Genomic DNA, 26420 nt, shown 5'->3' with positions numbered 1-26420 from the left:
GAGAGAGAGGAGAGAGAGAGAGAGGAGGAGAGAGAGAGAGAGGAGGAGAGGAGGAGAGAGAGAGAGAGCGGAGAGAGAGAGAGAGCTGTGCGATGCGGAATCTTTGCTGCCGTCCTGCCCATATGGAGTTAGTATGGAGTAGCCTATATCCACATCTCACTCAGGGCCAGAAATCAGCACAGAGAGAACTAGCACAGTAGCAGAAAGGACACTGTGTAACTACTGCTTGGGTTTAATATTGACGGTCTATGGCTTTAATTTACGCATGTTAGTTTTTTTTTTGTGTATGTTTTTTTTTTTTTGCACCCAGGTTCATTTAGGTCCCAATTTGGAAGGAATGATTTAAACACTAAACAGGCACTTTTTAAGATCACAGCTGATTGAATAGTAGGCCTGTGGTTACAGTTGAATATAGAGATCACAAAAGTTTGAGTTCATCCAGTGTGGGACAATGTTTTTATTAATTTCCCTCTACTGGCACTAGAGAAAATGTCCGATTTTTAAAATACTTGGATACAGTCTCTGAGAAGTAGGAATGTTTCCACTAAATGTCATAGTAATTTGTCAGTTAACTTTTGAGATATTTCAGTCTGGACCAGACATTGTCTTCCATGAAGCAATGCTCTAGTGTTTCTAAAGTCCCATTTGTCCTGTTTACTGACTCCCTCCAGTGGTCATAGGTGGAGGCTTACAGGTCCACTCTGTTGATAAGAAACAAGCTGAGTCTAAGAGTCTGTGTTTAAGTGTAACTGATCAAAATGTTCCATTTATCATATCAGTTGTATAACTTAAAATGTTAGGTGACTGTAAAAATATTGTAATTTAAAGTGTGAAACAAATAGAAAAATAGACAATGGGCTAATTAAAGGGAAGACACAGCAGCACTAACTTAGTGTTCACTTGAATTTTGAGCTCTAAGTGTAAAAGACAATAATGTTAGTCTTGGAGAGACATCACTAAATAATAAAAGTGCCACATTAGTTTGTTTTCTACTTTTTTCTAAGATAAATACGCTTTCTACAGGCAGAACAACAAGGTCCAGGGTGCTCAGTATGTTGTGCTCTTTGGGGTCAGGAATTCAATTAAGTATTAAGGCATTCTTCTTAAAAATGACTTAAAAGCCTTTATTCTACTGGCTATTTCATAATAGAAAATGTAAAAGACGGAGAAGCATCTCAAGCGTAGACAGCCTTCTTCTACTCTTTCTACAAGGTTTTAATTTTGTTGTCATAGGTGTGTTTTTATTTATTCAAACCTTACTGAAATGAACTATTAAACCAAAGTCTATTGCAGCAAAAAAACTAAAATCATTAAAGTGTCTGACTCGATGTGAAAGCTGTTTAAAACAGAATGACAATGCACAATATACAGACAGCTAACAACAAGACAAAAACAAAACAACGTAACAGTGTACTAGTACATCATTGGGACAAACGTGAGATAACATTTTACTACCTTACTGTATTTTGAATACCTTGAGTAATGTTGTTGTGGTCTGGTCTGGGCCCATCAGAATATGACCAATGACCCTAATCCGCCTCAGCAATGGGCATTGAAAACATTATATGAGTAGTTTATTAGTTAGCGTAGACCCTCCCCCCACCACCCACACACACACCAACACACACACAAGTGTGTCTCACTATCTTTGTGGGGACCAGTCATTGACATAATGCATTCCCTAGCCCCTTACCCTAACCTTAACCATCAAACCTAAAGCTAACCTTAAACCCCCCCCACACTAACCATAAACCAACTCTAAAACCTGATCCTAAAACCAAGTCTTATTCCGCAAACAGCCCTTTAAAGTTGTGGGGACCAGCATTTTGTCCCCACAAAGCTGTCAGGACCCCATGAGTAAACTGTATTCCCAGTTTTTGGTCCCCACAAATGTAGTTAAACATAGTACACACACACACACATACGCACACACACTTACCATGTCAAAAAGCCTCCTTGTTTTTGTTTCAAAGTCTCTAAACTGACTGAAAATGGGAATTTTGACAGTTCCCAAGGAATCAGCTTCAGTTTCTGTTCAGGTACATTCAGGGTGTCATCTTCAAGCTTGGACTTTCTATTTTTTAGTAACACCAAGCATATTGTATCATGATTTGATCACAACTTCTTTTTATATTTACAAAAGTTTACATTTTCACAACTTTATTGTTAAATGACTTCGTAATGGGCGTAGATTCGACAACACGCAATTGGTTTATGAATTCTAAAAGCTGAAGATCTAATTTAATTAAATTTGACGAATATGAACAAGTGTTTTTACTTAACTACTCCAAGGGTTGCCGCCTGGGCTCTCGGGTTCTAGAGGTTAACAGAGATTGCAATTGCATGCAGTGGTTATTATTACAGATTAGGGCTGGATATCTTTCAATAATCCAATAACGGTACAGATACCAGGGACTTCTATACGTCTCGGCATCCTGAGTTTAGACCACAGGGGAGTTGATAAGTCAAATTTATCACATTTTGCTTTTACGTTAGTGAATATGAAGTAACTGCAAACACAGTTGCAAGGAAGTGAACTATGTCCATATTTGGCAGCTGGGGCTAAGATGATGTACCAGAGATTAGGTAATTACTTAGAAATGTATGGTTAGAACAAATAGTCCAATGGCCACTTAACTTACTTGTGTTGTTTATAGTGCTTTAACAAATGTCTACATGAAGAGAAGTTAACATTTGTCGTCATTGTGTTTCATTGTTTCTCATGTTTTTACCAGCACATTTTAAAATTTATATTCTTGACCATTACTATTTCTTGAGACTGATTTACCCAAATTGTTACAAGAACTATTATTATTATTATTATTATTTTTATTTATTTTATTTTTATTTTAAGCAGATTTTGATTGTTTTGCTTCTTGGACATGTTGGTCCTGTTTTCTATTAAAAAAAAATCTACTTTGGATTAAAAATATTTTTTATGTCCCCAAATATTGTTATCCTTCCTGTTTAATTTCTTAAAACATACTGTATATAACTCAGATTATTATGTGATGCATTAATAGGAATCAATGTAGAACCACCAGGACGGTAAACCGAGGCTCGATATGAACATGACGTTGTGTATTAAAAGATTAATACGGTTACATCCACAGCTTCGTTCTCTTTATGTTCTGCACCACAAACCAATGGGATAACACTCATAACTCTGGCACCAAGATACCTTAGTTTAATACTTTTCTGATACACTATGTACAAATGACGTTAAAAAAGAGATACCTTCACGCTCCACACACAGAATCAGTTAATCACTGAGGAGGAAGGAAAACAGATTATAAAGTCAGAGGTGCATGCTGTTTGTCTACCACACTCCGCCTTCCCTTTGTGAAAAGACGGCGGTTGTTTTTGACAGGTGAATTACATTTTTTAAACTTTGTTTTATCTGCAGTGTGCTCAATGCAGCTGTTGTGAAAAAGCAGATACAAATATTAATAAATCAATGTTCTGATTAGAAACCAAAGGACTGCAGCAGCCATGTTGTTGGCAGAAGCTGGATATGTGTTTATGGGTTTTATCCTGCACCTCTCAGGTAGGATTTCTTGTTTATCCCTTGTACAATGCTAAACGCTGAACATGATATACAATTTTGTGTATTTTATGTATGATAATTAGCTGTAATCTGTGAAAAGAAAGGAGGGAATCAGTTGTATTGTTTGTTTTTTATATTATTTTATTACAAGTACTTACTTTTCAATATTTATGGTCTCAGGTTAATATAATTTAAATGATGCTACCGACTCTTGCTTCTTTGCTCTAATTACACATTCAACTTAATTTTTAACGTCACTTACACCGCAATATTGTTTCTCTTATCATGGCAACCGCACTTTAAAATTCCTTTTGTTTGACGCCATTTTACTTACTCAGTCTACCATATTTTCACTGTCTATTGCTTGCCTGTACTTCTTGCCTTGTATTTCTTTCGTGCTTACTTGTTTGTGTGTTATTGTTTTTTTGCTGTTATTGAAAAACGCTGCTACTGTAACGACAAAATTTCCCCGTCGTGGGATGAATAAAGTATAATCTAATCTAATCTTACATATACGTCTAGGAGTTTAACCCTCGTGTTGTCCTTGGGTCAAATTAACCCCTTTCAAAGTGTTTTATATGAGAAATATGGATTTCTTTCAACCAAATTGCCCATAAATAACATGGATGATTCCATACAACATTCTTCAGGTAAATTAATGACTACTTTCATTGAATTTTTTGGGGTGTTTTGTTTAATCTAATAGCAGTTGAATTCTTTTTTTTTTAATGGTTTCAAAACAGTATCCGGACTAAACTTTGACATCTACCCATCTGTGATCCACTCAAAATCCTCAGATCTTGTTATTACTACTATATTATTAGTCAAAATGATTCATAACTTTTGTTTTTTTAATTAAAAACTTGTGTATAATTTGATGTAAATGAGGTTTGTTGACCATCAATTCCAAGAATAAGTGTAAAACCTATTATTAAATTAGCTCAGGTTTTTATAAAAAGCGCCAAAAGCATGGAAAAAGTGGGAAATAAATCAGAAAAAGCGTCAAAAACATCGGAAAAGCACAAAAAAATGTAAATTTTCAATTTTGACCTGGAAGGAAGTTCATGGTTAACGGGAAGACAACACAAGGGTTAATCGGGGGCATCAAACCTGTGGCCCGTGGGCCAGAACAGGCCTGCCAAAGGGTCCAATCTGCCATTTTATCAGAATCGCAACATATCCAAATCGGGTTAGGGGAGCGCAATATTTGTTAAAGGCAAAATATGTGTCAAACCATTATGAAAGAAGTATTGTGGTGCTGCTGAGACGTCCCAGCCTACAAATCCCATCAGACTTAAGAAAATAGTCTTTGTGGGGCGGCCTGTAGCTCCCCCAGCAGAGAGTGCGCCCCATGTAGGCTGAGTTCTTTGCAGCAGCCCAGGTTTGAATCCATACTGCCGCCCTTTGCTGTGTATCATCCCCTCTCTTTCTCTCCCCTTTCTTGTCTATCCACTGTCACTATCAAATAAAGGGAAAAGCCCCTCGAAAAGTATCTTAAAATTTTTTTAAAAATCTTTGTTTGGTACAGATCCTGGGAAAACTCACACTATAACAATTTTCATTTTACTAGTTTTAAATGAAAATGAGAACAATGAGATAAAAATGATCATTCCCTCCAATGTTGCAAATCATGTCGCGGTTGCAGTGTCAGTCAAACTAATCGCAATTAGATATTTAGTCACTGTTATGCACCTTAAAAAATAAAAATAATACATTAAGAAGACATCTGTGCTGCACCAGCAATTCATTTTTATTTTACACTGTTTTGTCCTGCCCTGGTTGCACCGGATTGCAAGGGGAGCTCTCTCCTTTCTACTAGATATTTCAACATCAAGCTGACAAGAAACTCTGTGACAGATAACGTTTCTGATCTTTCTGGAGTGGTTTACTAGTCTGGCCCATGTGAGACCAAGTTAGGGTTATGTGGCCCATGAACTAAAATGAGTTTGACACCTCTGAGTTAAAGCGGGAAAATAAAAAGGGAAACTATTTTAACTGAAATTTGAAAGAACTGAACACAAACTGAAACAAGAACACATTGCAGATCGGCTCTCCAGATCATCACAAACTACTTGAATGAGCTCTTTAAATTCCCTCAATGCACTGTATATTATGTCACGATTAGTAAACGTCCAATAATTAAAGGGAATAAATTTGTCCAGATGTTTGCTCTTGTAATTCTTCTGTTAAAGGGGTTCATGGACGATCAAACAGCATCTGTGCTTTAAAAGGTTCCACAGTGGATCTGCCCTGCTCAGCTCAACGTCCCACTACGAGCATGAAGTGGTACACTGTACACCGGAATGGATCTGAAACTGTTCAGAAGGAGCTCTCTGCAGATGAAAATCGTGTGACGTACAACATGTCTGCAGAGAGTAACTTCACTCTAACAATCAAAGATCTGAGAGAGAGCGATGCAAATGTTTACTGCTGCAGAGAGACTCCTGACGACCCAGAACTCTGCTGGCACAACAGGACTGAGCTCCATGTTGCAGGTACAGTGGCTGACAGTTACTTATCAGTTAAAAGAAGGACATTAGTATATAAAATATTTTTGTATACATAATCTCAGACCTGCAGGTAAAGGTGATTCCTGCCACAGAGGGACAGGCAGTGACACTGATGTGTAGCACCAGCTGTCCTCTGACTGAAAACCCTGCAGGCTACGACTGGTACAAGAACAGAGAGATCCTCTATCAGGACTGGTCTCCATGGTACCAACAGCTGGTCAGCAGTGAGAAAGCAGTCAGCTACTCCTGTGCTATCAAAGGCTACAAGGATCTCAGGGCCCCTCAAGTCTCAGTGGGTGAGTGACTTCATTTAGCTCTTTATTATGTAATGAGACATCTGCCTTATACTTGTAAGAACAACTCAAATATTCACGTGGAAGTGGATACATCTTACGCCATTTCATTTCTTAGTTCAATCAAAATACTGTATGCTGTTTGTTGTCCAGATTCTGTCACATCGACCTGCTTCAGTGTGACCTATGCCAAAGGGAGGATGTGTTCTTTTAAGACGACATCAGTGGATGAGCCGTGCTCCATCACATATCCCAGAGGTTACGTTTTCACAAACATTTACAAACATAAAAAACACACCTCCCCCCCCAAATATCTTACAATGTCTGATGAAAAGTGTATTTGTAATCTCCCAACAGAAGTACATTTTCAAATGACTAATTTGAAGAGCTATGTCATTCTGACCTGTAACACCAGCTGCCCGATGGCTGACCGTCAAACTGCGTATAGCTGGTTCTGGAACAGACAGTTATACGGCCACTGTGAGAGTCAAGACATGACAGTTATCGGCCCTTCTTTTGATACCATCTCCTGTGCTGTAAAAGGCCATGAGGATCTGCGCTCTGATGAAAACTGTAAGTATGAACGGACTTATAGTCTCTTTTAACTTATGGAATTTAACTTATGGGCATTTGTATCATTAATCTGCATGCCTAAAGGGGCAATAAGAAACAATAACTTTAAGTTTAAACGCGATGTAGGGTGGGCAGTAGCCTGGAAATCCAGACCCAAATCCAAAAGATTAAGGGTCTGGCTTTGAGTAATGAAAGTCGCCCATCTCAAGGGGCGGCACCAAGCGTGCATTTTAAAGTCTCACTGCTTGCCATTGGATAACACTACGACCAATCACAATAACACACGGGGTGACGTATCCAGAGCCCCTTTTGCTTAACTGATAGATTAAACTGTTGTCTGTTTAGCTGGCCTCTGGCCCGCCTATATCAGATACACCGATGTGATTGGTGCAGCTCGGCTACAGGGGTATAGTTAATTAGCCGCATTACTCGATGCCAGAGTAACTTGCTGAGCAAATTCAAATTGTGCTCTTGCGAAAACTCTGGATTTCCAGGGTTGGTGGACAGCAGAAAACACCTCAAAATAAAAAGCAATAGCTCTGATGTAAACACACAGTTTGAGAATTCATTTAATTCAATTTATGTTCATTTCTTTTTGTAGTTTGAATAGTAATTAATCAAATATCATCATCTCATTTCAGTCACTGTTCTGGGATCTGCTTGTCCTCTTGCATTATTTATTAATTCTGTGTGTTTGTTTCAAGTAATTGAAGCAAAGAGAATCTGGCACTTAAGTTTCATTCCCTGTATGAAAGTTAGGGCTGTCGCTTTCTTTGTGATGTAACGTACAGTTATTGCAGCAATAACTATTTGTTTTTTTCAGCCTCAAACGCTGTGTATTACTCAGTGTCCTTTGCGTTGTGCCATACAATACACTAAAGAAAATTTAAAATATGAATAGATTAGATTTGTATCTTAAAAATTTGCGCCTGGTTAAAATCCTAGACACAGAAGTATTTTTCAAAAAATATGAAGCTGTTACTAAAAGCCATAAATCTCTATTTCAGGTTTTGATAATAGGTTGTGCAAGAAGGTGAATTATGTCAGAAGGAGGATTTGTGCTCTGGAAGGTTCTTCAGTGAACATTTCAAGTGAATACTCACGCCACAAATGGGCTGTCATGAATCATTTCTGGAATAAAGGAAAGCAAGGCGATGGGCAGGATGCTTTAAATTTGACCGAGTATGCAGGTCGCGTTGAGATTCACGACAACAAGAAAAACTACACCATCTTGAGAATCAATGATCTGAAGACGAATGACTCAGCAGAATACACATTCAGACTCCACAAAGATGACAAGGAATGGAAACAGTCAGCTTCACCTGGAGTCACTTTAGTTGTCACAGGTAATACTTTAGTTTCAATACCTGAATATCTTTCAATGGGGAATCTGTTGCTTCCTCATTATGTATGCTAAGACAACATCAACCTGATCCACGGTTTTAGCAACATATGAAATTACATTTCTAATCCTTCTGTCCTGGAAAGGAGTCCTGCATTCCGATGTTTCTGTTCATTTATTAAATTATGTCATGCATGTTATATGTTCTCTGAAAGAATTGGTAGATACCTTGGAGGTTACAAGTCTGTCTATCCAATAGGCGCACGAAAGCAGTAAACCTCTCTTTTTTTTGGTCATTTAATCTATCAAACCATTTTTTAGGCCTGAGAGTGACAATGACTCCCTCTGCAGTGGTGACAGAGGGCCAGAGAGTCACACTGAGCTGCACCACCAGCTGTCCTCTGACTGACAACACAAAGTACATTTGGTACTTGAACCGGCGACCTTTGACCCTGACAGAGAAGCAAGACAAACACCTGGTCCTGGACCCAGTCAGCAGTCAGCATGCAGGGAATTACTCCTGTGTTGTTGAAACCCCCCGCAACATCAGCTCATCTGAAGAGACTCTCACTGTCCAACGTGAGTGAGGCTCAATATTAAAACAATAAGTTGCTGTAACTCTACCCTCTGTTTCATTTAAATTCGGTAGAAAGAAAGTGAAGATGTAAAAGAAGCAGGCAGACACACATTATGATTTAAGTGCATGGCCAAAACCTACAGATACAATTGTGTATTTTACTTTTTTTTTTTTAATTGTTTTTGAAACATGTTGTGCTTTTAAATGACTCACATCTCACATCCATCTCTCTCCAGCTCGGATAGCAGTAGCGATAGTGAATGCCGTAAAACTGACTTTTATGTTACTGTTCCCACCTGCTGTACTTCTCCTCTACCTGAAGATGAGGTAAAATACTTCATTCACATTTTTGTACTTTAATTTCCTGTTTTTCAAAGTCTTCTTGTTGGCTTTAATGTGATTTTAACATTAGTAATTTGCCTAATGTGACCAATTAAATCCAGGAAGAAGAGAACTCTGACCTCCGCTGCAGAGCAAAATGACAAAGTACAAACTGGACAAGTGAGTAGTACAAAACTTGAGACCTAGAGCTGACTTGTGTGCATGTGTGTGCATTTGTGTGTGTGCGTGTGTGTGTGTGCGTGTGCGTGTGTGCGTGTGTGCGTGTGTGTGTGTGTGCGCGCGTCCGTTCCCCTCTGTCATCTGTTTCCTCTGCCCTTCAGATGGACGAGCAGTACGAGAGCATCGCACTCACACACATGCATCCTGCAGCACATACAGCTCCAGCAAAGCAGCAGGAAGACGCTGTCCGATATCAGCTTAGATTTTAGATATCTATGCCGAGCGCTTTGCAGGAGTGCAGATAAAATGTCTGTCTTGGTCATTTAGATTCTTGTTGGTGAAATATGATTTGAGCGAGTATGTGGTACAAAGACATACAAACATGGTTTCCATATTTTCAAAAATGTCTTCTCCCTGCCTCAACAACTACGGGGGTTGGATGCGGGGCTCTTATCTTCAACGGATTCACACATTTGTTCATGACGGCCGGCTGCGTGTTTATAGTGCTGTTTGTCTGATGCTCTTGTTAACTTCCTGTGAAACCAGTTATGAATTGAACTCTGCAGCTAGCCATTTCTGCAGTAGGCCTATAGCAGTTTTCAAATTATGATTAAATCTTTCTCTTCTTACATTTTATAAGTTTTAATGGCACACATATCTCGTTATTGCTTATTCTTGTTAGTATTGTCTTTTTTGTCTGATAAAAATGTCGGATATAATTACAGTTTATTGAAAATCATTTCATTTTTTTACATAGGCTATTAAGGGATAACTTTCTAACATTCCTTTCCTACTCATTCCCATTTATTCGTATTATTGTATGTATTTTATTTTGATGTTTTGTGCAAATGGATTAAAATCTAAATTACAACATGACAGAGTTTTTTTTTTTTTTAAATTGAAACTTTTCTCAAAACATTGCCAATAAACCACCAAGTTGTCAAAATGTCCCCCCTTGCTGTTTGAGTGGAACTCTCTCCTACTGAACATTTTAGATCTAGATCTCATATATGCACATCAAAGAATTAAAATGTAAACAAAAAAAACTATATATTCCTATGATCTACATTCTGCAGGAGTGGTAATTCTATTCAACAGACTAGATTGAACAAGTGGCATGAAAAGACAACATAGAGAGTCGCTGGACATTGATTATGATTGCTGTAATTGCTTACGCCCGGGGTGTTGACTGGGGGGGGGGATGAGACTGAGTACCCGGGGCCCAGAAAAAAAATGACTTTATACAGGGCCCAGAAATTTGTGCTACGCCCCTGCTTATCCGGCGTATGTGGAGCTAAGGACATTTGGTATATTAGTTAATTTATTTTTTTTTTTTTGGAGGGGAACTTTTAATGTGGCACCTGATGATTGGCACAATGAGATTTGTCAAGATGTCAATCACTTAATGCAGGCCTTTGACATTAATTGGATGTATCGGTTGTCTATAGACTGATTGGCACTGTGCTCAGTGCATCTGTCAGTTGGATTCGCTACTGGTCCCCTATTGTTTTTGGGACACATTGACACAAATATGTTATATAGAAAACAAAATATCAAAGATGACAGAGTGTTTCACTGTGTGGTCTCACCATGTGGAATATTAAGTGTTGCCCAGCAGGTGTCCCCATTTGACTATATCAAATGATTGACTGTTGCAGTAGCTACTATTTGCTTCAAATTGATTTAGTGCTATAAAAAGCTTAATTTCCTACATTTGAATTTAGAGAATATATTGGCAGTGTAATACATTCACTTTTGACCTCCTTATGACCTCATAAGGAGGTCAAAAGTGAGGCAGAGCAGGATACCCAGGGCTCGGTTTACACCTATTGCCATTACTAGCCACTGGGGGACCATAGGCAGGCTGGGGCAACTCATATTAATAAAACTTCATAAAGTGAAATTTTAATGCCATGGGACCTTTGCTGAGACACCTCAAAATAATGTGAGAAGCTCGCATCGGCACGGCTGTGAGATAGATAGATTTAACCATGTGCATAGACTCATCAAGGCTAAATACCAACAACAGATATTATTCCAAGAATGTATTTTTCATCAGAGCAGTCACATAATAATTATAATATAATATAAGTACCCTTTGCACCATGTTCCACGTTTAAATAATTTTTATTGGACTCTTCATTGCACTCATCTCTCTACATTGTTTCTGTTTAGAGTATGTATATTAGTGTGTATATATTGTTTGTTTGTTTGATTGTTTTGAATGTGTAAGCACATTGTGAGCAACTATGCTCCAAAGGAAAATTCCTTGTATGTGTCTTCATACTTGGTCAATAAAGCTGATTCTGATTCTGATAAGAACATGGCACTAGCAAAGCGCTAAATATGTTTTGAATATTTGAACAATATTAACAAATCAGCAGAAAGGCACGTTGAAGCAGACAGACAGATACGTCAGCTTATGTTTCTTGCTGTGGCTTTATGATTAAGTCAATGCAATGTTTAAAAGCCCTCTAATCAGTGAAGAAATCAATTAAAGGATGCCAACTGCCGTAGAGCCAAAAGAAAAGAAGAAGAATCAATTAATATATCAGTCAACCTACTCTCGCAACAGCAACCTTCATGCAGATGAGAGCTTCTCGCAATGATTTTGAGGTCTCTCGGTAAATATAATTTTCATAGAAAAAAACAGGGCAAATTTATATTTTCACGTTTACCCTTTTTGGAATTCTGTTTCTGATTTTGAGGCCTTGGTGGTCACGTCATTTTTTTGCGTGAGTCTAGTCTCTTTGAAAGAGCGCTACGTAGCCTACTCAACCCGAAGGCGTAACTACTGCTGCTGGAGCTACCACCGCTAGTTTCGATCGGATTGTCTCAACAGCGCACGCTGAACAACGCACTAAAATACAATGGACGGCAGGAGCTACGGATCTGGTAACTATACACTGAAATGGTTTTGACGTGAAATGCCCTACTGTGTGGTGCATATGCCTTACCGTGGCTACATTTGACGTTATTAATTACTTTCCCAGTTAGCCACATGCTTTGTTACATTGAAACATCGCCCCAGTATGTCAGCCAGCTAGCTAGCTAGCTAGCTGTTAGCCAGTTAGCTAGCTTGCCAGCAGCAACAACCGACCCATTGTCGGATTTAACTGGAAACAAAGAAGCCTTCGCTAGCTAACTGTTGAGTACCATTTGCTAATATTTTCTATCTTTTGTTATTGACGTTAATCACTTTATAATGTAATAAAATATTCATTTCAGAACAAACAAAAATCGTCAACGGTATAACGTTACCAGGCCCGTTAGCTAGCTAACATTAAGGAAAAGTAGCCAGCTTAGCCACTTCGCCTGTTTACTGGGCTAATATGCTAACCTAGAAGGCTGTGTGGGCCATTGTTGTGTTGATGTAGGGCGTGTTAGATGCTGAAATTAGCTTGCATATTCTGTTAAAATGGAGTCAGTGTGGGAAGAAAACGACTTTTTAAGGCTAGTTAATAAAATGGCCGCTTCAATAAAAATGCTTCCAAAATTTAGCTAGGTTGCTGGGACATTATGGTTACAAATAATTTAATGTTCTCTATCATTTGCACGAAGTTAATCCATTACAACAGAAGGCTACAACTAAATCAGTGTCGGATAAGAATCTAATGAAATTCCCGCCGATTTGGAGTTGAACACTCTGGGACATCTTTGAGTTCTTTTAGTCTATTCTACTTTTATATTGTATTTGGCAACTTATTATTTGCATGACTGTCTACATCGCAGTATGCTATTATTGGTAACCAAATATCATGGCTGTTTCAAAATCAACATCTATCACATATCCTATGCATATGAATGTGTATATTTATATATATACACTTTCATACATAGACAAACTACTATCTGTACATAGTAGTCAAAGGTGTGTTTACCAGTTGTTTAGCTTTGTTGTCCTTGTTAGGCATATCCTATGTCTTTTTCTCTGGACGTACTTGGAGGGCAAATAAAATTCTTTGGATGTGTTCACATTTACTTGTCCATTTAAAGCTTAATCTGATTATTTAAGTTTGCTTATACATATGTATTATCTCCATTTGCAGGTTACTCCAGTTGGGGAGGTGGTGGGTCAGGCAGCAGAGGTAAGAAAATGAGTGAATATATCTAGCACTGGATATAAACTCAAGGACACCCACACTTCATGCTTGATTGTAGGGCTGCTGCCACATTGTTTTTTCTTCTTTTTTTCAAATATAATGTCATATTAACACCTTTTTTTTATTCCTCCCTTTGTTAGGTTCTGGTAGCTTTGACCTGTACGGGGGAGGTTATAAAGACTCAATGTCTGGGCTTGGGGGCTATGGAGGAGGAGGCCACATGAAGAGAGGCTTCTCAGGCACATCCCTGCTATCATCCACAGGCACACATGCAGATGCAGTAATTGCCAAGATTAACCAGCGTCTGGACATGCTCACTCAGTTGGAGGGGGGGATGAAAGGAACTCGAGGTGACAGGTAATAACTTTTTTATTTATTTTTTTCCCTTTTTCCGGCTCCATACTGCAACTCAGACTCCACTACCACACATCCATGCCAGTGAGCGTATTATATTTCCCAGTACTGTCTTTCATGTTAAATAACATGTCATAATGTGGCATCTGGTTGGTGAGAACATTGTCTCTGACTGTTGATGCATGCCTGGACAGTGTCCAACCAATTAAATATTGTTATTTTGTAGAGTCATCTGAAAAGGGATCACAGTAAATGTCTTGATTAACATTTTGCTGCGACTATAAAACGATTCTCAGGCCTTCCTATGGTATTGGTAATTTAAAAGTCAAACAGGTCTTCTGAAGTCGCCCTGTAGTAGAACAGAGTTCTATAAAATATATGTAAACAAAATAAAAACAAAGACCATGCCAATGTGGTTGTAGTTGTCATTGTTTTAGAACGGTCATGTTACCAGAGTAAATCAGGCTGTTTTATCCTGCTAAGGCATTTACTTGCATGTGACACTCAGCCTTTGTGAAAATATGTATGCCATTTTTCCTGTTTGAGATAAACATAGGTGTAGGTTGTTCACAGGCTGCATTTGAATGATTTAGCATATGCAGAAGCTTTGATTGTTCCTTATTTGCAATGTCATGGTTTGTCTGCTTGCTGGGAAGAGCCTTAGACGTCATGAAAATGCACGACCCCTCGTTGGAGGTGCGATTATAGATCAACTTTTTCAATTGTAAAAGGATGTCAATCTGTCAAATGAAGCCAGTCCATCTTTACCTAGCACTCCTTGAACATTTCCTTTGTTTTTATTTGTTCCCACACACACAATTCTCTCATCCTCCATGTGACCTACCTCTGTGTTCTGACTTTAGGTTACACAAGAGAGATGAGTTTACAGTTGTTATCTTTATGTATTATTTTGTCAAGCTCAATTGTTAATTGAAAGCCGCCTGCTGTGTCTTCGAAAGTCTTGCCCATTGGAAAAAAGCCCCAGTTTGTTTCATCCCCTTTCTTGAGTATTTACCATAATCAAGTCACTTCCCAGGATATTTCACCTCTTGCACCAATCTTAAGACATCGCTGGTTCTGATAGACCATGGTCATGTCTGTTCAAGGTTTTACAGCCTAAGAAACTGCTTTTCCGCTAATCTGCAGATTACTGTTTAACCTCCACCAGAGAATGTGGTTGGATGAGTTTCTGTAAACCTAATGACAAGAGAAAAATCATAACTTTGTTTATTAAAGACCACAAGCAGAGTGTTAACTTGTTTTGGATCATCAATTTCTGATCTAATGTGGTTTCTGAAATAAAGCTGGGAGTGACAAGAACACAAATAGAGAAAGTGAGACCATGGAGGAGAAGGAATAGCAGGCGGAGAAATCCAAACCTGGCTGCCCTACCTGCCTCCCTTGCTCTCTGCTCTTCTCTATCAACCCTCTCCCTCCCTCCCGCAGGTATGACCACTACGAGTCATTCGACTCGCGCGCCTCCGCGCTCACCTCCTCCCGAGATCTCTACAGATCTGGCGGCGGTAGCTATGGTTATGGCGATGGCCGTGATGACAACATGCTGTTGAGTCAGCGAGGAGGCTCGGGCTTCGGAGGGGGAATTGGGCTAGGGGGAGGAGGAGGCTTTGACAGCCCCTCCTCTTCCTATGGAGTCGCTAAAATGCGACAGAATATGAGGGAGTCCTTCAACAGTGGCCAGGGAGGAGGCTCTGGAGGTGCAGGATGGCCTGGAGCAGGCCGACGTTCCCCCAGAAGGGGTGGAAGTGCCGGGGGTCGAGGAGCTGGAGGAGGGTTTGGAAGCCGCAGGTCTGACCCCACTCCATTAGGAGGTGGGCGGGGAAGTGGCAGTGGTGGCCAGGGCCACCGCGGCCACTCTCCAGGAGGTGGTAGAGGCAAGCTCCCATCCCTCCTGTCCAACCGCATGTACCCTGAGAGTGGGGGCTTCCATCAGGGTTCCACTCAAGGGCCTCACGACTTTCCTGGGAGGCATTTTGGAGGGGGCCCACGGGCTGGCCGGCAGCGAGGCCGAAAGAGACCCCTCAACAAAGTAAGTACCTCCAGCCAAATAAGACCTCCTCAGATACTGGGCAAAAGTTTAGCCCTTTCTGATTCCCTCCTTCTCTATCCACAACCAACTGGCAAGTCAACCTAATGTGCCACTACCTGCTATGTGCCACGCAAAGCAATTTGTCACAAATACTCCTCAACACACATTTGATATATCACTTGCCATTGTAACTCCGCCCAGCCCTTATTTAATGTAGCCAGAAATGGAACTGCCCCTTTTGTACAGTAAAGGCAAGTGACCACTCTCCCTGCCCAATACTTTTGTTTTCCTGTGGGATGTTTAATGATTTCACTTTGTGGATTTTATTTTCATTTTATTTATTTTTTGATTTTCATTCCTTTCTTTTGCCCCAATCCTGAGTAGTCTTAAGATAAGGCTAACACTATGGATGAGGAAATGCCCAGTGAACAAAGACATATCAAGTCTGCTAATTGGCTTTTACGAGCATTAAGTCTTGAATTCATTGTGTTGATGTTCTGGTAGTATTGTCCAAATGTTTTATTTTTTTTGTCAACAAAAATGTATTTGAGTGCAAATTAATTGTTGACTGTAGCAGGTGAAGCCACAACGTGACGTCCAGAAGAAGAGAAAGCAGACTCTTACTGCAGCTGATGAGCCAGAGTCAAAGATGAACAAGACTGAGAGTTCTGAGTCAGAAGCTACCCAAGGTACTTTTTTTAACAATTTTTGGTACTACTAAAAAAAACAAAAAAAAAACAACATTTCTAAGTCTTTTTTTGCCTTGTGTTTCCATAGAGCAAGCAGAGAAATATGGGGACGACAGTACACCAAAAACTGCAGATCCAGTGAGTAGATGGAGCCTGAGTTCCAGAAACTCTGATTCTTTTTGATTGTTAAGTCATGAATTACACTCATCTAAAGGATTATTAGGAACACCTGTTCAATTTCTCATTAATGCAGTTATCTAATCAACCAATCACATGGCAGTTGCTTCAGTGCATTTAGGGGTGTGGTCCTGGTCAAGAATATCTCCTGAACTCCAAACTGAATGTCAGAATGGGAAAGAAAGGTGATTTAGGCAATTTTGAGCGTGGCATGGTTGTTGGTGCCAGACGGGCCGGTCTGAGTATTTCACAATCTGCTCAGTTACTGGGATTTTCACGCACAATCATTTCTAGGGTTTACAAAGAATGGTGTGAAAAGGGAAAAACATCCAGTATGCGGCAGTCCTAGAGGTCAGAGGAGAATGGGCTAACTGATCCAAGCTGATAGAAGAGCAACTTTGACTGAAATAACCAGTCGTTACAACCGAGGTATCCAGCAAAGTATTTGTGAAGCCACAACACGCACAGCCTTGAGGCGGATGGGCTACAACAGCAGAAGACCCCACCGGGTACCACTCATCTCCACTACAAATAGGAAAAAGAGGCTACAATTTGCAAGAGCTCACCAAAATTGGACAGTTGAAGACTGGAAACAAAATTCCTGGTCTGAGTCTCACCTTTTGTTGATACATTCAGATGGGAGTCAGAATTTGGCGTAAACAGAATGAGAACATGGATCCATCATGCCTTGTTACCACTGTGCAGGCTGGTGGTGGTGGTGTAATGGTGTGGGGGATGTTTTCTTGGCACACTTTAGGCCCCTTAGTGCCCATTGGGCATGGTTTAAATGCCCCGGCCTACCTGAGCATTGTTTCTGACCATGTCCATCCCTTTATGGCCACCATGTACCCATCCTCTGATGGCTACTTCCAGCAGGATAATGCACCAGGTTACAAAGCTCGAATCATTGCAAATTGGTTTCTTGAACATGACAATGAGTTCACTGTACTAAAATGGCCCCCACAGTCACCAGATCTCAACCCAATAGAGCATCTTTGGGATGTGATGGAACGGGAGCTTCGTGCCCTGGATGTGCATCCCACAAATCTCCAACTGCAAGATGCTATCCTATCAAAATGGGCCAACATTTCTAAAGAATGTTTTCAGCACTTTGTTGAATCAATGCCACGTAGAATTAAGGCAGTTCTGAAGGTGAAGGGGGGTCAAACACAGTATTAGTATGGTGTTCCTAATAATCCTATAGGTGAATGTTGTTTACCCTCCACGAATAAACCGCTGAACCACTTGATTTAGCCTAATTGAACACAATCTCTTCAAATGTAATTGGTACAAATTAGAAAGAGATTGTATTGTTCTATAACAGCAACTCAGTGAGAGACTCAGACCCAGCATTAAAAGAAGGCTAAAATAATCACAATGTGCTTTGTGTTCTTCTGTAAAATAACCTGTTTCATGAATTAGTCACTATTTTTCACAGATTTGGTTTTTATTTGGAGTAGAGGGGCTGTAGCCTATGTCAACAGTTGTATTTCTAAATTTAGAAAAAATGCAACTGTTCAACCCATGTTTCTAAAGAAAAATAAGTAATTAGTAATGGGATACTTTTATTCACAGGAGACAAACCCAACTGCAGATGGAGATAAAGGTAAGCTCAATTACAGTTGCTCTTCACTATTTTTTCTTCCTTCAGCTACTCATCTTGAACCTAATATCTGCTCCTATTCTTGTGCTTAGCTTCACCCAAACAGGAGGAGAAGAAAAGTCCACAGGGCAAACAGACTCCGACCCAAAGTCAGGACAAGCACCCAAAAATGAGGAAGAGGAGGGGCTTCCTGGAAAGGTGAGAGGACATACTGTATATTGCTGGCTCAAGATTTACTACCTCACCATCATTTGTCTCTCTTTTTTGCTTGCTTTCTTGTTTGTGAGATTGGTTTATTGCCTCTTTCACTGTCCATCTCTACATTCATATTTTTGTTGCAGTCACCGGCCTTTAGTTGTGTAGTCATTTGGATCATTATCCAACTGGGTTTTTTCCAGTTGTCATCCCAATGTGCCTCTTTCCAATGGGTCTGTTTTTTCAGGGTGATGTTTGCCTGCTCTGTGTGCAAGTTCCGTTCGTTCTACAAGGAGGAAATGGAAGCTCATCTTGACAGCCGCTTTCACAAGGACCACTTTAAGTTCCTTTCCAGCCAACTGTCCAAGCCCACTACAGAGTTCCTACAGGTGACTGAGATTTGTCAAACATCGGGCTTAGATGCTCACACCCTAAAAGGATGTGCTAGTTGTAAATGCACTAAAAGAAGAATATTGTTATGTATGTAATACATAATAATAAATGCATAGTAGGGCTGTTTCCACATCTAAATTTCCAAGTCAAATTTGACTAGCCAGGTTAGGTCCATTTTTCTTCAATATTGTACATTGCCAATGAGTCTTTACAGGAAATTAAAATATCCACAAAGGTAGTTTTTGTTCCTTTGCCAAGTTATTGTATAGAATTCTGTGATTTATTTTTTTATAAGTTGTTGCTGGTACTTAAGCCCTACTAAAAGGAAAGAGACAGTTTCCCATTATAACTCATAAGATTTAAGAAGACTAGAACTATTTAAACAGGCAAAACAGTCTGGTGTAAAAGGTTGTTACTTTTTGAATTTTAGGGGTAATTACGTTTTGTTCATGCAGCAGGGTCACTTCTGGAGTCACTGATGGATTGTAAACTAGTAAAATAAAAATTCTTTATGGTTGTGTTTTTCAGGAGTATTTGCAGAACAAGTTTCAGAAGACAGATTATAGGGTTAGCCAGTTGGAAAACCACAGTGCTGCCATCTGCCAGGTGTACAAAGAGCAGGACCTCACCAGGGGTAAGCTGCGTGTGTGTGCGCATGTGTGTGTGCTAAGATGGAGAATTTAAGTGATCGTTGCTCATTGCATATATTTCTCACGTCTGTGTAGATCTCGGTATGGAACACTTCATGAGGAAGGTGGAAGCCGCTCACTGTGCAGCATGTGACCTTTTCATTCCAATGCAGCCACACCTGATACAGAAACACATCAAGTCACCTGACCATAACTACAACCGGAAGGTATGGCTGATCGCCCCCAAATTGGTCATTACTCTATAGAAAACTAAAAGTATCTTTCTTCTACTGACTAGTTTGTTTAAAAAAATAATAATAATACAGACCTGGCTTTAAATTGATACAAAATATTTTCAATTTCAACTGCAACATTGGTTAAAATTATTGCAATCAAATATGTTCCTGAAATTATTGAGCTATTAACTGATTTTGACCGGTTTAACTGATTTTGTGTAAAGCACTTTGAATTGCCCTGTTGCTGAAATGGGCTATACAAATAAAGCTGCCTTGCCTTGCCTATTGCATTAAACAGTATATTATGCGCCATTGTTATTTTTGTCAAAACACACAAGCATATATAATTTAATGCTCTAGAGAGAAGAACTTTTTAAAACATACTTGACTTTGTCGAGGTTAAACAATTCCAGCACAGTTTTGTATGATCTACTGTTCTTTGTCCAATGGTGTTAGAGTTAATACACCACACCTCAGACTATATGGGAGGGTCCAAGTCCTGTTCTGACTGGTCCAGTAGAAATACTGTTACAAAACCTATGGTGCTGCTGGATAATGTACTGCACTGCTGTTTGTTCTTTGGTTATTTTTCACTCTGTCATATGTGACTTTGGACTTTCTGTGATTCAAGGGTATGATGGAGCAGTCCAAAAGGGCCAGTCTGTCAGTTGCTCGTAGCATCCTCAATCACAAAGTCATTGGCAAAAAGCTGGAGAGCTACCTCAAGGTATGTACAGTGTACTTGATCTGGCAATGCATGGTATGAATAGCCTCACTAAATGTACTTGGGCTGTTTGCAGATGGGTATAAGAATAAGAGTTTGGGGTCACAGTGTAATTGCATGTTTTAAACCACAGTAAAAGTGTCAAAGCAGTATGCAAAGCAGTATACATCCCACCCTAGTTTCATGACCTACACTTAGACTTTGGTGCTCTTACCCATTTGTAATGGCTTCAATTCTAAATCCCTTCATATTGTAACTCAAAGAAATTGAGATCAAAATCTAAAAATTTTCGGAATCATTTGAGTACAATATTATGAGTGAATTTTGAGAAGCAATATATAATGGTACTGTTTAAAAGCGGAGGGACTGATTTACCAATCTCCTTGGCCACATACAAATGTATGTACACATACAAATTGTCAAATGTCACGGGGAGAAATGTACTAGCATTCATAATGGAGTGTAGTTTACATACAGAAATACCATGCATGCACAAATGAATCTCGCTGATTTCCGTCTTGCTGATCATAAATGCAGGGGCTCATAAACAAACAAATGTACTTATCAACTTTCTGTCACTGTCAGGGTGAAAACCCGTTCACTGGTAACCAAGACGACCACGATCCGGAAGACTCGATGGTAATGGACGTGTCTGAGATGGAGTTAACAAACAACACAGCAGACAACCAGACAGAGGCAGGACCAGTCAAGGACGAGCCAGTGGCTGAGGAGGGGACGGACCAAAAGGCCGTCGAGGGGGGGGAAGCAGCAACAACAGCAGCAGCAGCAACAGCAGCAGCAGCAGAGGAGGAAAAGATGGAGGAGGATCTAGGAATGGAGGGAGAGGAGGAGCAGGGCAACCAGGAAGACGAGGAAGGTTTTGAAATTGGAGATGAGGAGGGATATGTGGTGCACGATGAGATTGGCGAAGAGGGATTACAGGAGGAGGAGGAGGAGGAAGGAGTAGAGGCGGCAGAGGTAGAGGAGGAAGACAAGAATGATGAATGAACTTTGCACCCTGTGCGTGACTTCTCAACCTCAACCTTTGACCGCACCAGTCGATGACCCCCACAGTCCCATTCAACCAATCTCATTTCCAGGTATATTAAGAAATATACATACCTGCTCCCACCATTTTCCACCATGTAATGAGCTTGTATGATTTTTTTTTTTTTTTTTTTTTTGTTAAACGAATAGCTTCACATTTCGGGAAATACTTAGGCTACGTAACTGTCTTATGTATGTCTACCAACTGTCTTCAGAAGGTGTTACTAACCTGGTGCGTTCAGACGGGGGCGTTGCAAGTATTTGCGTCGCTTTAATCGCTGGATCATATTGGGATCATTTGTATATAATCGCATTACTTCTGTCGGTGTAAAGCTGCTCCATCAACAAAACGGGCATATCATTTCAGAACTTACCATGCAGTCCATCTTTCCTGCTTACTTTTCCAAAAGACAAGCTTTTTTGTCTGGTCTCTGTACAAATGAGTTACTATAGAGCTCTGGGTGCTCACAGGCGCTACGATAATTTATTTGTTCCTCCTTTCTGATTTAATGTTAGGACATCAGGAGAATCTAAACACTGATAGGATTTTGCGACACTATCACGGGAATTCATCGCTCTGGTTAAACGATTCCAACTATTCCAATTTTGGGTAGGTTTCTTGCGGCAGCCGCAAGGTTGCATCTCTGCATTGACTTTGTATGTAATCCCGCCAACAAACAATAGTCTAAACGTAGCATAAGTGTTTTTCCTAGAATGTAAAACTATTGCTCTTAATAGTTGTTTTTTTTTGTGTGCCTTGTTCAAATAATACTTAATTTGTTTAGAATTGTTTAAGAAATGTAAAGTTAAGAGATATTGTGTACCGTTTTCCATTTTACATGTCGGAGCTATGGATGATTTTACAACCTTTTGGTAAAATCTAGAACATGGTGGGCTTTTTATTCTACAGCTGGGGTGATTGAGATAATTAAAGGGACTGTGTAGAATAAAAATGGAATATTTAAAATGGATATTATGTAACAAACAATCTTGTTTCATTCTGAATAAGAAATAAACTTGTTGATTAAATCCTTGTTTCACTGTTTTGTTTTGAAGATTTTTTTAAACCTACAATTGTCTGATTAATTTCAATTTAAGAGTTCAAACTGAAGCTGGACTGGCCCCCAATCGGCCACCATTGGTGGGAAAAACAAATCAAGCAGGGCACAACGTGAGTACAGTTCTCTTGCAGTTGGTGATGGAATGTATTTACATCAAAACGTGAAGCTTCAGGGGATTGTATGACGTACACAATCTCTGGCTTACACAAACATTCTGAAGATTGAGGTGTAATTTTTATCACTGATGTGGTTTCATTTTAGACATGACTGTCGTAACTGTAGTACATATCCATGTCCTGCACTTATGGAACCAGTGTATATCCTGCACTTGCTGCTATTGCACCTCTGGTTAGACCTAAACTGCATTTCGTTGCCTTGTACCTGTGTAATGACAAAGTTGAATCTAATCTAATCTAACAGAACCTACTGATATTCATTTCTTAGTAATATATTTCATTGCAGGTTGGACTGTTGCCTAAGAATACCAAATACTACACTAAAATTGTGGCATGTAGTTTATGACTGATAATTTAACTTTGACTTATTCTACTTTTATGAATATGTATTGTTTGGGTTTATACATTAACCAAAGAAAATATGTACCCGTTTTCCATAAAGAATGTGAACAGTACTTCAAATCTTGAACTAATCTTATAAAGATGATATTCTGAGGTACGTAATTTCATTAAATAAAGATTAATTGAAGAAAGAACTAGGAAAATAAAAAATATGGCTACGCACTACATGCACTCAATCACCTTCTCAATCGCTCGATTTGTCACTTGAAATCGTAAAAATACAATTTCTGAGACATTTAATCTGTCAGTTCCTTCAATGTGTGCATTTAATGAGTGGATTTTATTTGCCTATTTACTTACTGGCATCTTAATGGTTCACATACATAATTTGTATGATAAGCATTGACCTGTTTTATCGCTGAAATCCTTACGAGGTGTTGCGTGATGTTCCCGGGGGATGATGTGGAGTTGTAGGTGACATTTCGGCTGACGAACCTTCAGCCTGCCCCCGTGCGTCTGACGTCATCGACGTCAAACGGGACTGTTTGTTCTGGATTTGGGGCGAGGAAGGTCTACGAGCGCTGACAACCGACAGAAGAAGGTAAAAATAGCATTTTATGCCTTTCCCTAGAGGACATTGGTATATCAAACGAAAGCATACAGCCCCGGGGATCCGGTAAAAGGTTCAGAATGGACATCGGGGGCGTATTTCGCGCGCTGTCAGTGTGCGCTTCGGCAAGCGGAGCATGAGCTGTCTTCGCAGGCCTTGCACCGGTTCGGGCACATGAGATGGATGCTTTTTTGTATTTTAAGTTAGCGTGATTTGGTGTTATTGTGCGTAGTATGTGTTGTATCTTTCTTCTCTCAATACTTGTGTTAAGGTCGTTTTCGATTCGTTGGACACTCCGTGTTGTCAGTGTGCACGTTATCTGCAGGTCGGTATCATGCTAACCAGTTAGCTGCTAGGCTGTTTGTTTGTAGCCCCGTAGGCCGTATTCGTGACACAAGTTACGTCCTTTCGGCAGCGTAGGTTACGCATGATGGCGCAGGAGCTCATGTGAAGTGCGACGTAAGTAACTTCGAGAATATCAATCCCGTCCAAGTTGTATTCTGAAAGGACGTTTACGTGGGGAGCTGTCAGTTGCTCACCGTGGACATGGGACATGGCGATGTACTGACAAGGAAGGTTAGCAAGGCAAAGGTGCAAAGTTGTTTTTGAATAAATTAGCTTTGTCTTTCACTGTTAAGTAACGTTATTCATGACACTTAATTTCGTTAGCTTCTTTGCTTTCCTCGGAAAAACCCGGTAGTTTGAAGAACATATATAACGTTAGCTGGATACGTGATACGAAATAGTAGCAAAATGGCTGATAGCAGTAGGATAATTAGCTAACGTACGAGTTAAAGTACGTTTATTCGCTTCACTAACCAATGTCGGGCGTTGTATTCAATTTGCTGCGACATTGCTACATTATGTAAACGCAGTTGCTTCGTGTCGACTGTTTTTATTTTTTTTTTTTGTTAAGAGCTCAGCCACCGTCTACTGGTCAGTTAGAATTGATACATTGTGTCAGTGGTCTGGGCAATGGCACCTCCGTTTTTATAAGAGAGCACACTTCACAATAATGGAACATAGTGTATTAAGAAATCTGTTCCCAATTTGTTTTTTTTGCTTCCACTTAAGAATAATCATAAATACTTTATTACATTTGTGTACATTTAAGTTAAGTGATTTTTTTAATATGAAGATTTAGGTATTTGGTGGAAGAAATTCAACAGACATTAACAGAGGAAAATGTTAGCTCAGGACACAATAAAGACAAGCTATTGTCTTTGTTTGCGCACCGACAGATTATCTTTCAAAAAGTTTCCATAAAAGGACCTTTTGAGTACTGTGACGTACACTGTAGAGGTCCAAGGTCAGGGTTCACTGTAGTCATCCATAAAACCATGGAAACCCTTATCCTTGTCAGCTAGCTTGTCTTAAAGTGACTGAAATATAAATCCACACAAGATAAATGTACACATGATGAAGGAGCCACTGGGATACTGAAAATACTGTTATTAGAAACCACACATTGTTTTTTTGCTAATTCCTTGGTAATAAAGAAGACAACATACCACCACATAATATATACATTACCCGTCAAACGTTTGAACACGTTTATCTATTCACTTAAATAAGAAAGTGTGTCCAAACATTTGACTGGTACTGTATGGTCTACGATGTGCCCATGTGGTCCACAAGTATTCAAAGCCTACGTATTGTCAGCAGAATCAAAACACTAGTTAATTGTGTCTTGCTTGCAGAGCAGATGTATAATTGCGCTACGGGGGGTAGATGCATTAGACAAGAAGTAAGGTGAAGGGTTATGCTTAAAAACCTCTTTTAGGTGGGTCAAAAGGCTGTCATGGCTAAGAATTGTGAAGTGTTATCGACAGTTCCAGTAAGTGAGGGGTCATTTAAAAGAAAGAATGTGAATAAAAACATTTGTTAATTGACTGTGGGTGCATCCCTTTTTAAACATTGCACAAGAGGAATGGAGAAAAAAAAAAAAAAGGTGCCGCCTCAAATTAAGTAATTAGAAAGAGAGGTACAGGTTATATCAAGGCATTGCCAAATGTGCCTGTGTTATGGAGCTCTGATCACAGCTGCTTACGCCCCAGCATAACCAAACATTAATTCAGTAGTGTATTTTGATGTTCGTTGGAATCAACCCAAACAGTTTTTTTAATCAGGCGTGCCTCGTTTCTTTATATCTCTTTCTCGCAGGTGTAACACTCGGCCCTCTGTCTGTCTGTGTGTTGTGGTTTCCTTGCCCCCACAGCGTGTCACTGACAAACCTCCGGTGTTACCTCAGGAAATCGCCGCCTCATCCACTGAGATATGATCACACAATTGCAATAGATCACAGCTGCATAGCAACAAACATGTGAGTCTGGAAACCAATGTGTCTTTTTTTAATATTTAAATGTGTCAAAGTTAACCATTTGGCCTACAGAGGCTTTGGTAGAAATGCTCACTATTGGCAAAAGGTAGTCATTGCACACTTTTCAGCTTCAGTTTCTAAAGTAATTGCTGTCGTTATTATTGTCTGTACCATTATTACCTTTTTGTTCCTGCTCACACTAGGGCTGCACAATATGATAAAAATATGCGATAACGTTGAATATCACGATAACAATATGACTTGCAATAAAATACTACTGTTCTCGGTTCTGGATTTCTGCTGCTTCCAGTATTCTGCTACAACATCAAAGGCACCACTAAAAAAAAGTGACACATTTTCTTTCAACTAAC

At 39.6% G+C, this 26420-nt stretch overlaps 3 protein-coding genes across 10 annotated transcripts in view; all 3 read left to right on the top strand.

The window, feature by feature from the left end:
* The first annotated feature begins 3334 nt into the window (after window positions 1-3334).
* On the top strand, window positions 3335-10214 carry LOC116697408 (B-cell receptor CD22). 3 transcript variants are annotated; one of them, XM_032528791.1, is made up of 11 exons: window positions 3335-3370; window positions 3471-3547; window positions 5740-6042; window positions 6120-6353; window positions 6504-6608; window positions 6708-6923; window positions 7931-8269; window positions 8587-8844; window positions 9079-9169; window positions 9286-9343; window positions 9505-10214. In XM_032528791.1, the coding sequence occupies exons 2-11, from the start codon at window positions 3493-3495 to the stop codon at window positions 9610-9612; spliced, it is 1767 nt and encodes a 588-aa protein (XP_032384682.1). In that variant the 5' UTR covers window positions 3335-3370; window positions 3471-3492; the 3' UTR covers window positions 9613-10214. The 3 variants fall into 3 exon arrangements, with proteins under 3 accessions (XP_032384682.1, XP_032384664.1, XP_032384673.1); XM_032528773.1 differs by having other exon boundaries at window positions 6504-6923; XM_032528782.1 differs by having other exon boundaries at window positions 3339-3547; window positions 6504-6923.
* Window positions 10215-12016: 1802 nt separating this feature from the next.
* Window positions 12017-21298, top strand: akap8l (A kinase (PRKA) anchor protein 8-like; the record flags this gene model as incomplete). Of its 2 annotated transcripts, none has more annotated exon segments than XM_032528721.1 (13): window positions 12017-12238; window positions 13393-13431; window positions 13587-13803; window positions 15247-15847; window positions 16425-16536; window positions 16625-16674; window positions 18289-18319; window positions 18409-18514; window positions 18759-18900; window positions 19433-19538; window positions 19630-19760; window positions 20401-20496; window positions 21079-21298. In XM_032528721.1, coding segments are annotated over 13 exon segments (1876 nt in total), but the record flags the coding sequence as incomplete, so codon positions are not given.
* Window positions 21299-23478: 2180 nt separating this feature from the next.
* Window positions 23479-26420, top strand: part of LOC116697144 (bromodomain-containing protein 4) — an 18331-nt gene continuing 15389 nt past the window's right edge. For 3 of the 5 annotated variants that reach the window (XM_032528500.1, XM_032528493.1, XM_032528467.1), the window contains exons 1-2: window positions 23616-23720; window positions 25893-26052. The gene's annotated coding sequence lies outside the window, so the exon portion shown is untranslated. Of the gene's footprint in view, window positions 23721-25892; window positions 26053-26420 lie in introns of all 5 variants that reach the window. The other 2 variants (XM_032528474.1, XM_032528484.1) reach the window with 2 other exon arrangements.

This window comes from Etheostoma spectabile, chromosome 2, assembly GCF_008692095.1.
Source record: "Etheostoma spectabile isolate EspeVRDwgs_2016 chromosome 2, UIUC_Espe_1.0, whole genome shotgun sequence".
Lineage (NCBI taxonomy): Eukaryota > Metazoa > Chordata > Actinopteri > Perciformes > Percidae > Etheostoma > Etheostoma spectabile.
The sequence above is the reverse complement of the archived record's forward strand: the minus strand, read 5'-3'. Positions and strand labels throughout refer to the sequence as shown.